This window comes from Anarhichas minor, unplaced genomic scaffold, assembly GCF_050575085.1.
Source record: "Anarhichas minor isolate MPS153535 unplaced genomic scaffold, ASM5057508v1 ptg000040l, whole genome shotgun sequence".
In the NCBI taxonomy this organism is placed as follows: Eukaryota; Metazoa; Chordata; class Actinopteri; order Perciformes; family Anarhichadidae; genus Anarhichas; species Anarhichas minor.
In genome coordinates, this window is record NW_027466486.1 from 9,008,254 (window position 1) to 9,021,514 (window position 13,261).

The 13,261-nt window shown below is 41.6% G+C and overlaps 2 protein-coding genes across 2 annotated transcripts; one reads left to right on the forward strand and one right to left on the reverse strand.

Moving 5' to 3' along the window:
* Positions 1 to 1,211: 1,211 nt before the first annotated feature.
* On the reverse strand, positions 1,212 to 3,429 carry prph2la (peripherin 2-like a). The gene is made up of 3 exons (XM_076108505.1): positions 2,849 to 3,429; positions 1,811 to 2,057; positions 1,212 to 1,484 (listed from the first exon to the last, which is right to left on the reverse strand). Exons 1-3 carry the CDS (start codon positions 3,427 to 3,429, stop codon positions 1,212 to 1,214), a joined length of 1,101 nt encoding a protein of 366 aa, XP_075964620.1.
* A 1,929-nt stretch (positions 3,430 to 5,358) lies between these two features.
* Positions 5,359 to 13,261, forward strand: LOC142968433 (uncharacterized). Its single transcript, XM_076108287.1, has 13 exons — positions 5,359 to 5,426; positions 5,525 to 5,668; positions 5,796 to 6,130; positions 6,248 to 6,437; positions 6,571 to 6,714; positions 7,125 to 7,315; positions 7,409 to 7,544; positions 7,619 to 7,673; positions 7,755 to 7,896; positions 8,164 to 8,335; positions 8,440 to 9,298; positions 11,210 to 11,316; positions 12,737 to 13,261. The coding sequence occupies exons 3-13, from the start codon at positions 6,078 to 6,080 to the stop codon at positions 12,824 to 12,826; spliced, it is 2,139 nt and encodes a 712-aa protein (XP_075964402.1). The 5' UTR covers positions 5,359 to 5,426; positions 5,525 to 5,668; positions 5,796 to 6,077; the 3' UTR covers positions 12,827 to 13,261.

The window sequence follows — 13,261 nt, forward strand, 5'->3', positions numbered from 1 at the left end:
ACTCTGTCTCACAGCGAGAATTAAAAATCAACCCACACGTTTTAATTTAGCAACCTCCCAAGTTTCTGTATTTCCCCAAATGTTTTAAGCTGTAATTTGACTTCTCAGCTGCCATGTGCTCTATGAGTCCTGAAAAGCAGACTTCCTTTGACCCACAGACAACATCCAGCCAATATGATCATCATTGAAACACAGACGCAGTAGCCTCGTTTGCAATGTACTGGCTTTGAGTCCTTCACAAACTAAAAGCCGACCATCACCAGCACAGAAGGGTTATTGTCTAGTTTTTGTTAGGTCATCCTAGCGAAGGTGGCTGAGGTGTTTTGATAAGACCATGGTGGCATTGCTGAGGCACATGAGTCATTGTAGTGATGGCTTGGAACATACTATAAATGAATGATGTCTTATTATGAGTAATCAATTAGATTCCTGTCTGGTTATGTTTAAATGTTTTAACTAATGTAAAAGCTTTAACTTTCTTAACATACGTATTTATCACATTGATACTAATTTGTTTCTTAAAGTCCGGTAATCTGCACAGAAAGGATCCGTTGATCTGAACACCCAGAACTACTGTAAAGCTCCTGCTCTTCCAGGTCTCATACTGCAATAATTAACTTGAGGCCAAAGCACCCTGCATCTAGATTTGTGGAATTTAATTAAAATATCCTACATTCTTGCTATAGTCATTTTAAACTCTTGACTGCATTTTCTATCACACTTTGAGAACATCGTGCAAAGAGCGTGGGCTCAAACTTCTGACCCACATTACTAATTTGTCTCCAAACAAAAAATACATTTCAAGTTGATTTTCACTCCAGTGTTGCAACTGACAGGTGTATGAAACTGTTTTGGGCAAAGCCATGATACACAAGCAACAATATATAAATTGTAAACAACCGATTACAGTACAGATGTACGTTTGTGGTGGGTGTTTGGATATTTGCATCATCAAAACAGGAACATGTGTCTGGAAAACATTTGATTCGACAATGGTTGTAAAAAGTCAACAAGGCATTATCTTCATTTTGCTAAAGATTTACCCCATCATACTAGAAAATGTGTGATATTATCCACAATATACCTTAGTTTCCCCACACAAACACCTTTGTATAGGTATTTGTTATTCTTGACAAGTAAGAACAAAAGTTTTTTTTTTAAAGGTCCTTACTTGGGCTTTAGGGATGCTGTTCACTGAGGCCTGAGAGAGGTCAACTGGCTTCAGGTATCTCCTTCGGTGGCCTATTGTCCGGCCCGTAGTGCGCTTCAGAGGTGGAGGGAACGTTAATGTTGGGGTCTCCATTGTTGGCTGTGTCTATCTGGTTGCCCTTGCCGAGGCACTTGATGATGTTCAGGTTGGTGCGGGCAGTTTCCATAAAGCTGTTTTCCAGCAGCCAGCCATCAGACTCTGAGTTGAGGTCGCCCTGTCTCAGCACATTCTCCAGAGAGGTCTGGAGGTAACGAACGCCTGTCAACACCGACAGCTAAAACAAGACACGCAGGTACGTTTGACTGACATTACACTAAATGATGACATTTTGAATCTTATTTGTACTTCTGTACTTTACCCTGATATGTATCTGAGTACAGGACAATAGAGTCCACTTCAAAAAACTTTCACAATATAGTAGGTTACAAAAATGTCATTCAAACTTCATAGTATAGTGTGTCATAAGTCATACTATTTTATCAACAAAATGTCTCAGTATAGTGTGTCATAAGAGAAGTCTGAAATGAGTATGAAATAAAAAAAATAATTTTTAACTTCACCATTCGGGCATTTGATTGTTATCAACTTGTCTCTCCTCACCTCAAACAGCCAGATGATGAGGACTGTGAGGCCGATGGACTGCATGATGTCGGTGTAGTACTCCAGCAGCGCCTGGCGACACCCTTTCATCCACAGGTTCAGCGCCTCCGTCTGGTGCTCGTAGTTGAAGTGAGCGGAGTTGTTGGTGATCTGCTGCTGGATGCAGGGCCGAGGGGAGTCGACGTTACAGCAGCTGAAGGGGACTCCGGTCATCAGGTACTTCCCCTCTACGTTACTCCGTAATCGGCTAGAAAGCAGGAAAAAGAAGCTCAGGGTCCGTGTTTATGCATCCCTGTGTGAAAGATTGGACTTGTATCATTGTTTGGGAGTGTGATTATTTCTTGGGAGGGGATATGTAGTTAAAATAGCTGAAAAGAGGCGATTTGACTTTTTAGAAGAGCAGTGAAGTACCCTATAACTTGTACTTATCCCAAATGTATATTTCTTTATGCTTTATGTGAATTTAAAAAAAAGTAATAGCCACAAATGATGGTTTTAGTGTGTTCTGTGGGTCACTATGACATTAATTTTGTCAGTGTTTCAGATCTTAATTTTTCAGTTAAATACCTAATGTTCGGACATAATACACATGGATTCTTATGCATATTAGTGGTGAGCTTTTTATCTCCACCAATAGTTGCTCCTCCTTCACTTTAGTCTGCATCAAAACAGAACATTTTAAATAAAGATACTCAAGTTTAACATGTTTTTTTAGTATGTTATTCTTTCTAACAGAGATTGCTGCAATATTCATGATTTTGTTCTGTTTGGTATACATTTGGAGATTCCTAATTCCGGGTTAATTGTGACACCTATTATTCAGTTAATATGTTATGGTTTAAATTATATTACAATATGTATATTTTTTGTAATGTTTTGCCCCTTTTAGTTATCAAGGATGAAACAAGTTATACCAACACATACAGTATTTTGAGATATTAAGGAGAAGGTTTTGTTTATACCGTCCTTTTTTTTCATTTCATCTTAAGTGTGAATATACTCTTAAATCAGTGTCCTCATTCTGTAGTTTGCACTTACTCCACCACCTCTTTTTGGGACATATCCAGGTAACGGTTGCTGATCCACTGTATTTGAAACCAGTCTTTATAGCCATTGTTCCCACAGCAGTGGAACTCTATCTGCAGCATGTCCACCGTTCGCTTCAGGAAGCATCGTCCTGGTGTGTCTGTGTCCTTATAGGACTTGATGGCATCTGTCAGCCCCAGGTCCAGAGACTCCTCTAGCTCCCCACGCATGCTGTAACACATCAGAGCCCCTACTAGCACGCAGAAGGTGAAGAAGAAGGTGCATATTATGTAGGGCAGCATGATCAGCTTCCAGCGCAAGAACTTAGTGGTGTCCACGCAGTCGTAGCAGATCTTCCCACCCAGGAAGTTTATGGCACAGGCGATGAGGCCCACAGAAATCAGCATGTTGGGCACGTACTGGACGTTCCTCTCAGCCATCAGCTCTCCTCGCTTGTTGATCTCCACCTTGAGGAAGAGCCCCAGGCTGAACAGGAGGATCCCGGTCAGCACTGAGATCCAGTTCAGGATCCACAGCACCTGAGCCAGCTTGTCTCGCTTGTTCTTGGTGAACTTCAGTCTCAAGACCGCCATCGTGCAAATCTCCTGTAGGTTTTCTTTTCAGTCTAAGGGGGATTAACGGTGGGACACAGGTAGAGCAGGGGAGAGGAACTGGTTATCCTCCAGGGGGTGTGGGGGACCAAGGGGAGGGGGATTGGTTGTACACTTCTCTGAAGGTCCTGTCATAAGCAGCTTAGCCTGGTAGTCATGATCGATATCTTGTTTACGCTGCATTATGGTTATACTGTAGATGCAGCAGATCTATGAAAAGAGAGTATGAAAAATATATTTTCTCACACGACAGCACAATTTCTTTGAATGGAAAACACTGTCATTTGATCAGTTGTACGCAAACTGGAAGCAATCTACATGTGAGACAAACTGAGAAATGTTTAACAAGATGTTATTTGGTTTAAAAAAACATTTTTCTTTTAAGTAGAGTTGTCCTGGCATGTCTCTCTGAACAAAGCTCCTAAGAACAAAATGTAATAAATAACTGGCATAATGAAACGGAATCCAAGAAGTGCACTGCTCCTACCTTATCAAGGTCAGTATTCCCGCTGAACATCTGGCATTATTTTCCTCATTTTCAGTTTGTTTTTCTTCAGACATCCTCAGATTTATTCCTGAGAAAGGCGAGTGGTTGTAGTGACACAGATAGTATGAAGGCAGCCACGGCAGCATTAGTGAGACTAGTAGTAAAGTCCTGAACCTCATCCTAATCCCCCTTAATCATTAATCAACCCTCTGGGTCCGAGAGGGATTTGGACCCACCTTCTGCCACCTACGCAAATCTGACTGTCCCAGCACTGTGAAAGCAATTGTTGATGACCATTGTGTTTGTGTGTGTTTTCATAGTAGTAGGAAATAAAGAGTACAGACATCCATCTGGACATTCTGGAAAGTGATATTTTATAGTAAATCGCTCTACTTTCCAGGCATGTGGTGTTTTTTGTCCACAATCCAACACTGCATTTGCAAAATGGTAAGAGAAAAAAAATTGCTATTAGATTGACTGGGGTGTGGCCAAAAAGTGCCAAATGCCTGAAAGATTCAAGCTGTAGAGAGCAGAGTACTTTTCCTCCCTCTGTCATTTAAGAAGTCAATTTCCACCTCCTGCTATCCTGTCATCCCTGCTGGTCTTAGCTATTCTGTTTTCCAATTTTGATTTCAACACACACAATAATATACACTCACAGCCAGACTGCAAATCAGCCAATGAAATGTTAACTGAGAGTGAGATTAGTGGATTAACATGTACCAAAGTAGCTTGTGTAAGAAGAGAACGCTACCGTAACCACCGGGCCAGTCAGCTAATCCACAAGGCAGACCGAACACACAAGACTGACCGCTGTGCTGAAGAGTGAAGCGGAACGGAGCTACCGGAAAACCAAACCACGTAAGTATTGATAATCCAACAGATCTTTACAATTATCTTTATAGAGGCTTCTCAAAATAATAACGACCACATTCACAATTGAATCTGTTCATGCACAATTGATCTAAATATGGAAACATGTCTAAGAGAGGTTTTCCAGCCGTCAGTGCACAATGTAAGCACACAAGAACATTATATGAGTTATGGTTAAAACGCTTACAGTCCTAAGGATGTTTTCATGATTAACCTTTCTGTATTTTGCTGTGATGAACCATAGGTATCAGCATTTGTTTTTCTTTTCAGATACGGTCCTTTGATCCCACCATGTGAACTTCCTTTCCTTAGGGCATCATGCTGGATACAGAGGGCCAGTGGTCCGAGGCGTTAGCCAGCAACAACATAAGAGCCATCATTCGCTGGCTGCGGGAGCTTACAGCTGAAGGTGCATTAGGAGCATTTTACTACCATCGAATTAGAATTCTGTACACTATTTGCAAAAACCCTCTTTTATTAATTCAGTGTGTTTCATTAACATTTCATCTCCATTAATACATTGCTGCAGGGGAGGCTGATGTGGAGCAAATCCTCCTGACTTTCATCTGCTGGGTACAGAGGACATCAGAGTTTACTAAAAAGGAGTTATTAACACTGTGTAAGAACATGTTCCTTTACCAATTATGTTTTAATGTTTAATTTCAAAGCACACACGAAGGATCGTTTTCTTACATTATGTATTGTTTCTTCTCCCAGGTTTCAGCTGCTGCCAGGGCCTGTGGATGTTTCTGGACCGTAGCTCTTTCAACAGGGTGCACATGCTGCTGCAGAGACTGAGGAACTTGCTCACCCTGGCCCAGTGGGCAAGAAGGCAGCTTGGTTCAGCCCACCTCTGGCATGGTACACAGAATGCACACAACCTAAACAGCATGATGGTTTGGTTGATATTTGTCACAGCCCTTGTTGTCCTAACTGTTTGACATGTCAACTACAAATTGATAGAATTCCGACTTTTTTGTTTTTTTAGGTATGGGGGTCCCATGTGTGGTCTGCAGGGATACATTCGGCTCCTCAGACATCAGACGTGGCTGCTGGAACCGAGAGCACAGGGCCCTAAAGCAACACATCTGGCTGGGGCGGCTGGTTCAGTGGTGGGGCATCATGGGACTTCTGCCCAAGTACCCTGGTACAGATGTAATCACACAGGGTACATTATTTTGATGTGATGAGCTGTCCTGTCACCTCTAAATAGTTTTCCTGTTCTCTGCTGTTGCTGTCAGAGGCTCACGAGGTGAAACGCATCTCTCAGATGTGGAAGGAAATGGATCAGAGCCATCGGAAAGCTTGTCTCGAGACACCTGGGTAACTCTGGTGATTTAATTTGATGGAGGAATTCCGAGCCATTGTGTTTATCTTCCTCCCGCCGAAGTTTCTCTTTTTATTTCTTCTCTGCTTTTCTGTTTTCTTACATTTGACTAGATGGGAGGAGGGAGAAATGGAAAGATTTAGGTCTTTGATACAGGGTATGGTGACTCAGCTGGACAGACAACATGGGTGCATTTGGACTTCTGAAGACGGCATGGACCAGTGCTATCCTCCTCCTAATCTGCAGGCCCTGCTTAAGCTTGTGTTGGTGCCTCATATCGACAACTTGTCGGTTCAAGCGCTTGTATCCATCAAAATACAATATCAGCAAATTCTGTACATCCCCTTTTCTTCTATTGTGCTATATTGTGCTTTGTTCTAGATACATACTATATATGTGATTCAGGTTATTAGTTCTTAACCTATATGTATCTCAGCTCATGTACTTTGTCCTGGATATGGCGAACTTCCTGCAGTGCAAAGATGACCTCCTCCGGTCTTTCTGCCACGCTTTTACTATTTCTTCCAGCTTTTCCCAACAAATCAGGGCCTTCTGGATGCTTGATCATGGACACATCAAGGTAAACAACCAAGAAGCAAACTTTATTTTATACACTAAGTGAGTGACAGCTGCTGACTTTGAAGTCATTAAAATGAGCACGTGCAAGCTGACGAGTGCGACTCAAGAGCCGGTTAACCAGCCTGTTGATTACATTAGTTTCCTTGTTTCAGCAGCCATAAGGGTCTGCAGGTGACACTAATTGGCCACTTGAGTAGCGCGTATGATTAATGTAATAACGCTCCACACTCAGTGATGAATTTACAGTGTACTTCTCTTTCATGCTTTCATGAGCGATGAAACAATTGCCAGTTTATTTCTTGATAACAACAAATCGTTTTTTTATTTGTCATGGATGTTAGGAAACCTTTTGAATGTCGGTCCAAAAGAAACCTTTCAATGCTTCTCTTTGTCATGTCACATCCTACCCAGGCCTCCATGGAGTTATTGCTGAGCCCCAGGGCTGCTGTTCCCTGTCTCTCCTGGCAGCATCGTTGCATCATCCACTGTTTGCTAACAAGGAAGCAGCCTCAGTTGGCGTTAAGGTACCTCCACTGGACCAGACCCGCAATAGAGAGCATTGAGGATGCTAAGCTCTGTGCAGATGTGCTACTTCAAAACAGGTACACTCTGGGACACTAATGGCTGGCTTGTCATGTGTTAAATCATCACTAATTGTCTTATTGTGTGTCGTTGACGATGTCTCTGGTCTCCAGGTGTGTATCTGAAGCCTGGGCTCTGCTGAAGAGAAGCCACGCAGAAAGTGACAACATGGTCATGCACTTCCTCCAGACTTGTAATGGATTTGGTCTGTGTGCAGAGGCGTTAAAGTGCATCCCTGCAGGATACAATGTAAGTGAATGTCTTGTAATACAGCAAAAACATATGCACCAAACATACTGAGCTGTGAAATGACTTTTTTTCAGGATGGAGACATCGAAAATGGGACTACAAGGTCACAGTTGCCACTGATTAAGAAAGGTGAGGCAGATTAAATGATATCAAATGGTATCAGAACAAATTAAATATGTTATATTTAACCCTCAGATTTCATTTTACAAGATCTGTCAGCAGGAAGACCACCCTGCCCACTGTCTGCCAAACTGTATCAGGCTTACAGAGACAACACAGTGTCCCCAGAGGAACTGGTTCCACTAGTCAGACAGGCTGTGATAGAAGTGAGACAGCCACATCCTAAGATGAGGTACTGCGTTTGTAGATGGCATGTGGACAACAGATAGATTCTTAACTGTCCCTTTTCAAGTATATTTATTTCTGCAGTCGGTACAGAGCCTCACATAAACACATTCTACACCACCACATGTGGTACATGAAAGACATATAGCTTACGGATAGCCTACATCCACACATGCACACCTATAAACAAAGCACCTACAACAGAGATTGAATTATGTTAATATATGTTCAGTACCCCGAAGAACTCAACATATCTCTGTGTTCTTTATTCCAGTGAGGTGGTGTGGCCAGAGCACAGAGCGAGAAAATCGAACAGCAGAGAGATGTTTCTGTCAACCCAGGCTCTCCGTCATCTCACGCCCAGCCCCTCCCCAATGGACAGGGTTGAAGAAACAGAGCGGACACCACATGCAGATGAACCAGCAGAAGAAAAGCCTGTCCATAATGTATGCGTTGTCAATGTCCCTATGAAAAACGACCACAAGAGAATAGATAATTGATTTTTTAAAAGAATGATCCTTTCCATTTACATTTGTTCTTGTCCCAGCAGCAACCTGGGTCACCAGAGCACATTTCTTCTTCTCGGGATCTGAGCTCTCAGTCTGTCTCCTCCATCACCTCAGCCTCCTGCTTGCCTCTGTTGAGACAGGACCATCCGTATGTGTATGAACGTACATTGACTCTGCAGAGGATCGCCTCTGTCCTCACTGATGGAGACAACCAAAGTGGGGAAGAGGAGGAGGTAGAAGAAGAGAGCAGAACCCCTTCATCAGTTGACGCCTTGACACTAGATGGCGCCACAGACCCTATTTTTGTCAGCAACTTGAACAAAGACATTGTGGTAGAGCTGGTGCTTTCTGCAGATAAATTGGCCTGCTGTAAAAGAGAAGAAATCGCTCACGGTCCCCCAGATGTCACTGACCTGAGGAGCTCTGCATTGTCACTCAACCAAGAAGAACAATCGGACTGCATCGCCTCACATATTTTCAGTTTCAGCCTCTCCTGTGCCCCGTCTGAAACCACTCAGGACCTGCTCACTGACCTTCACCAGAGCCCTCTGTCAGAGGATCCTGCTGCCAGTAGCTCAACGGTCTCAGCAGGGACTGGTCAGCAGGACATATCCCTTCTCACCACAGTGTGCAGCTCTATTTTTCCCACACAGTTTCAGATCTCTGGTAGCTCTCTGACCCCTAGCCTAACCTGCAGCATCATTACCACCTCTGCTCCTTCTGGCACCACCAATGACTCCCCCAAAGCCCGATTAAAGATGGATGAACATTGTGTTGAGAGCTCCTCTACCTTGCTGGATCATTGCAAAATGGACAGATGGTGGAAACAGGACCTGGAAACCTGCAGAGCTTCCGCTGGCCTTCTACCTGCTACAGAGCCAGGAGCAACTATCACATCAGGTAAAGCCTTTGTGATGTTTTTATGCGTCCGCGCCGGCGACAGCCGTGGTCGGAGGAAATGTTTTTAGGTTGTCGTATTTCCTTCCATCATATGACATTTTTATAGCTAACAATGTCATGACTTTTTTTCACAAAATACGACACTATGACTTTTTTCATGACACTTTTTTATAACTTGTTTTTTTTAATTACATTTTATGAAACTTTTTAATATCATAAATACAATGATACAATACATATATACATTTTAATGGCATTTGTTTGGCATAATATACTTTTTTATGACATACTATACGATGACTTTTTAATGGCATAGTATACTAAGACGTTTTCATAACATTTTTATACATATTTTTAAGACATTTTTATGGCATATTATATAACATGTTAATTTTCTTTCTCATACTGTACCATGACTTTTTTTTATTGCATTACATACTCTGACTTATATGATATACTGTACTATGAAATTTCACATTTTTATAGGGCATACTATACTATGGACATTTTTAGAAATTTTTTTCACGTCGTTTTTCACGAATGACATTATAATTTTGCGTTGTCCGTCCGTCCCTACATCCAATACATTCATGTCAATGCAATATCAGGAACGCCTGGAGGGAATGTCTTCAAATTTGGCAAATAATATCCAACTGGACTCAAAGATGAACTGATTAGATTTTGGTGGTTTTAGGTCAAAGCTCTCCACCACTGTGACCTCACATCCATCCCATTCTCGTGAAGTAGATACTTCAGGAACGCCTTGAAGGGATTTCTTCAAATTTGGCACAAACATCCACTTGGACTAAAGGATACAATGATAACATTTTGGTGGTCAAGGGTTAAGGTTACTGAGACCTCACGTCTGTCCCAGTCTCATGAACATGATATCTCAGGAACGTCTTGATAGAATTTCTTCAAATTTGGCAGAAACTGTCCCTTTGGTTTAAAGGATGAAGTGATTGGAATTGGGTGGTCAAAGGTCACTGTCATCTGACAAAACATATTTTTGGCCATAACTCAACAATTAATTTGCTATATATGAGAACTAAAGTCTAACAGGATAAAATGTATTGATTGATTACATTTTGGACGGACATGGATGAAAACTGCAATCTCACTGGAGGCATAGAACCATGATAGTTATTCTAGTTTATATTTGAAAAAATAACAAAAACTATACCATACATATAAAACCATATTCAAACCTATGCAACCATGCGTTGTACACTCGTTCTTAAAGATAATGAAACGTGTGCTACCCGTTGCCTTGTTGACATTTAGAGCTCCCAAAAGATTGCAAAAGGTCATTAGTAATATTCTAATTGAAAACGCAATTCATGTCATTGCTAGCACGGGTCTAAGGATGAATAACTTGTGTTTGTATTAGGGCTGGACATAAACGTATGTCAGAGGTGCTGCTGTTCACTGCAGGGTGCAGGACACCAGCACATGTACCAACGGCGGGGGGTCTTGGCTGCTAGGAGAGGGAGACTGTCGAGGAAGTAAAGTATCAGTGATTGGTTCCGTTAACCTTGCTGCAGTCAGTCATCCGTAGAGCAACCCCTTCTACCCCCTCCCCCACACTTTCTATAGGGGGTGTACTGTCTACCAGTGCAAGCAGACCTCCCTCCATCTGCTGAATTGTACTGATCACTACTGGGCCTTTGGGATCTACGGCCTATTGCTCCACACCGATGTCCCAACCTTGTGACTGGGACAAGGGTTAAAGACGTAACAGTGGAGCAATGTTGCATACAATTAAAAAGATAGTGTCAGGCTGTTTCCTCGTTTCTATTGTCAGTGATGTTTCCAGCAATAGATCATTACAACTGGTGAGATTTTAACAGATAGACATTCTGACATTGTTAACAATTTCTTATTTGCGGTTTTGTTTCTGTTCATTCACAGATAATAAGAGGCCTTCTCTTGTACTAGGCCAACCATATTCCTACAGTCTGGTCGACTTTAGGGACTTCACTGCAAAGCAAGAAGGAGACAGCAGAGATGATAAACAGGTACTTTTGTTTCCAAATGATACATGCTGTACATTGAAGCTGTGGAACATTCAACACAAGGAGATAAAAAGCCAGTCGGGCCAGTAGGGGTCACTATTGATCCAGTCAAGAAGCTGAACAGCGTCTTCTTATTTGGATGATCTCATTTCTTGTCCCTGGGGATTTTGCTTCATCACAACCCAGCAGGTGCCCTCTTTACTACCCTTCATCCCTCTTTCTCCTGTCCTCCAGCATAAACACTATTGCTTTTAAGAGATCCGCCTACAATTACGTCATTTTCCAAACATGAAGGCAATGTTTCTGGGGATTTGCATCAATTGTTTTGTATCTTGAAGTGCAGAGTCACATGTGGATGAAATAGCCCAGAATGTAGCTATTATTCATTTGTCAAAAATACAACACCTCACACTGATGTGGTCACATTTTTATGTTGCATCATTTTATTGTTGGGCATCAACCTGGACATTATACTGCTCAGCACTATTATATCATTGCATGGATATGATTAGGTAATTGTTTTACTGAGGTTTCATTGGATAATTGTTTGATTGGGATGCAGTCACCTAATTATTTTGTTCAGAATTAGAGACCATATGGAGCTTGGCAGATGAAACGTGATTAGGCCATGTCAATTTATGATGATTATACTTCAGGCCTGAGTACCCTATACTGTACAAGCAGTGTGTGTCTATCACAGCCAATCTATTTGGGATGTATAGTGGATGTTTGTAGTAAATGCATTACATCCATTAACTTGCAGTCTCAGAGTGTGTTTCCAGGGGCTTGTTTTGAAAGAAGTGCTGTTATTGTTATCTAATCGTCCATCCAGGCCATAAATGACGCTGTACAGGATTTGCTTAATTGGCAGATAGAGAGATATTAATGACTAATGTGTGAAAATGAGTTGAAGACAATCCCTAACTGGCCTCATCTTTTTAACACCAGAGTGACCAAAGATAAGAAAATCAGGATATTAAACAAAATTATTGTAAACGACAAATTTTGTTCTCGTCCCATATGACCTCAAGCATGACTGTTTATGATGATTTTTGTGGCACAGTTGTCAATGAGATATTCACCATGATGAAAACAAAAGCCATCGATTGAATCGTAGAAGCAAATCACAAAGATCACGCTTGCTTAGAAAAGATATTACAAAATAAAATTCATGAAAATAACCAATATTTGCACAGAGAGGCAGGGCATAGTATAGTGTTGGGTGATGTTGCATGTTGAAACATTCAAGATTCGAGCGGAGACGAATGGCCTCTATTAGGAGCATTTAATCAGTGCTCCCAGTCTCCTGCGCCCCCCTGGGGAAAGATTAATGGGTACAGGATATTTCATCAGGCCCTCCACATCACTGCCCAGGATATGAGGATCTAATTGTGTCTGTTTCTGCTGTTGTTTTGTGTTACAGACAGACAAAGAGGAGCCTGCAGGTTGCCAAGGTGCCATAAGAAGTGGAAGAACACCATTAAGGAGAGGAAAACGAGGGAAGAGAGCATAAAGATTTAGCACATCTATGACACAGGACAGTGAAGAACTGAACTGAATGTAATATATTCTCTAAGTCTTTGAACATGATGCATCTTTTCTTTTGATTTAGAAATATATTTTGAGTCAAAATCTGAATTTGATATTTTAACCTAAAGCAATATTGTAAGGATTAACATCACACCCAAATTAATTTACTGACCATACGACAGGCTTGATCACAACATCGAGTTTTCACCTTGAAGTTATCCGTCTCCCTTTCCTCATCAATCAACTGGTCAGATTGTTCTGACGGCTTCTTCTATCAGAAACCTCTCCTACCCGGTGATGCTGTCCTGCCACACCCTTTTGTCTCCCACTGTCATACCATGTGTCGTAAAACACTCAATAATGAATTTCTCAGGAATTATTGATAAACTTAAATTATTGAATAAATCGCCAATTAAAA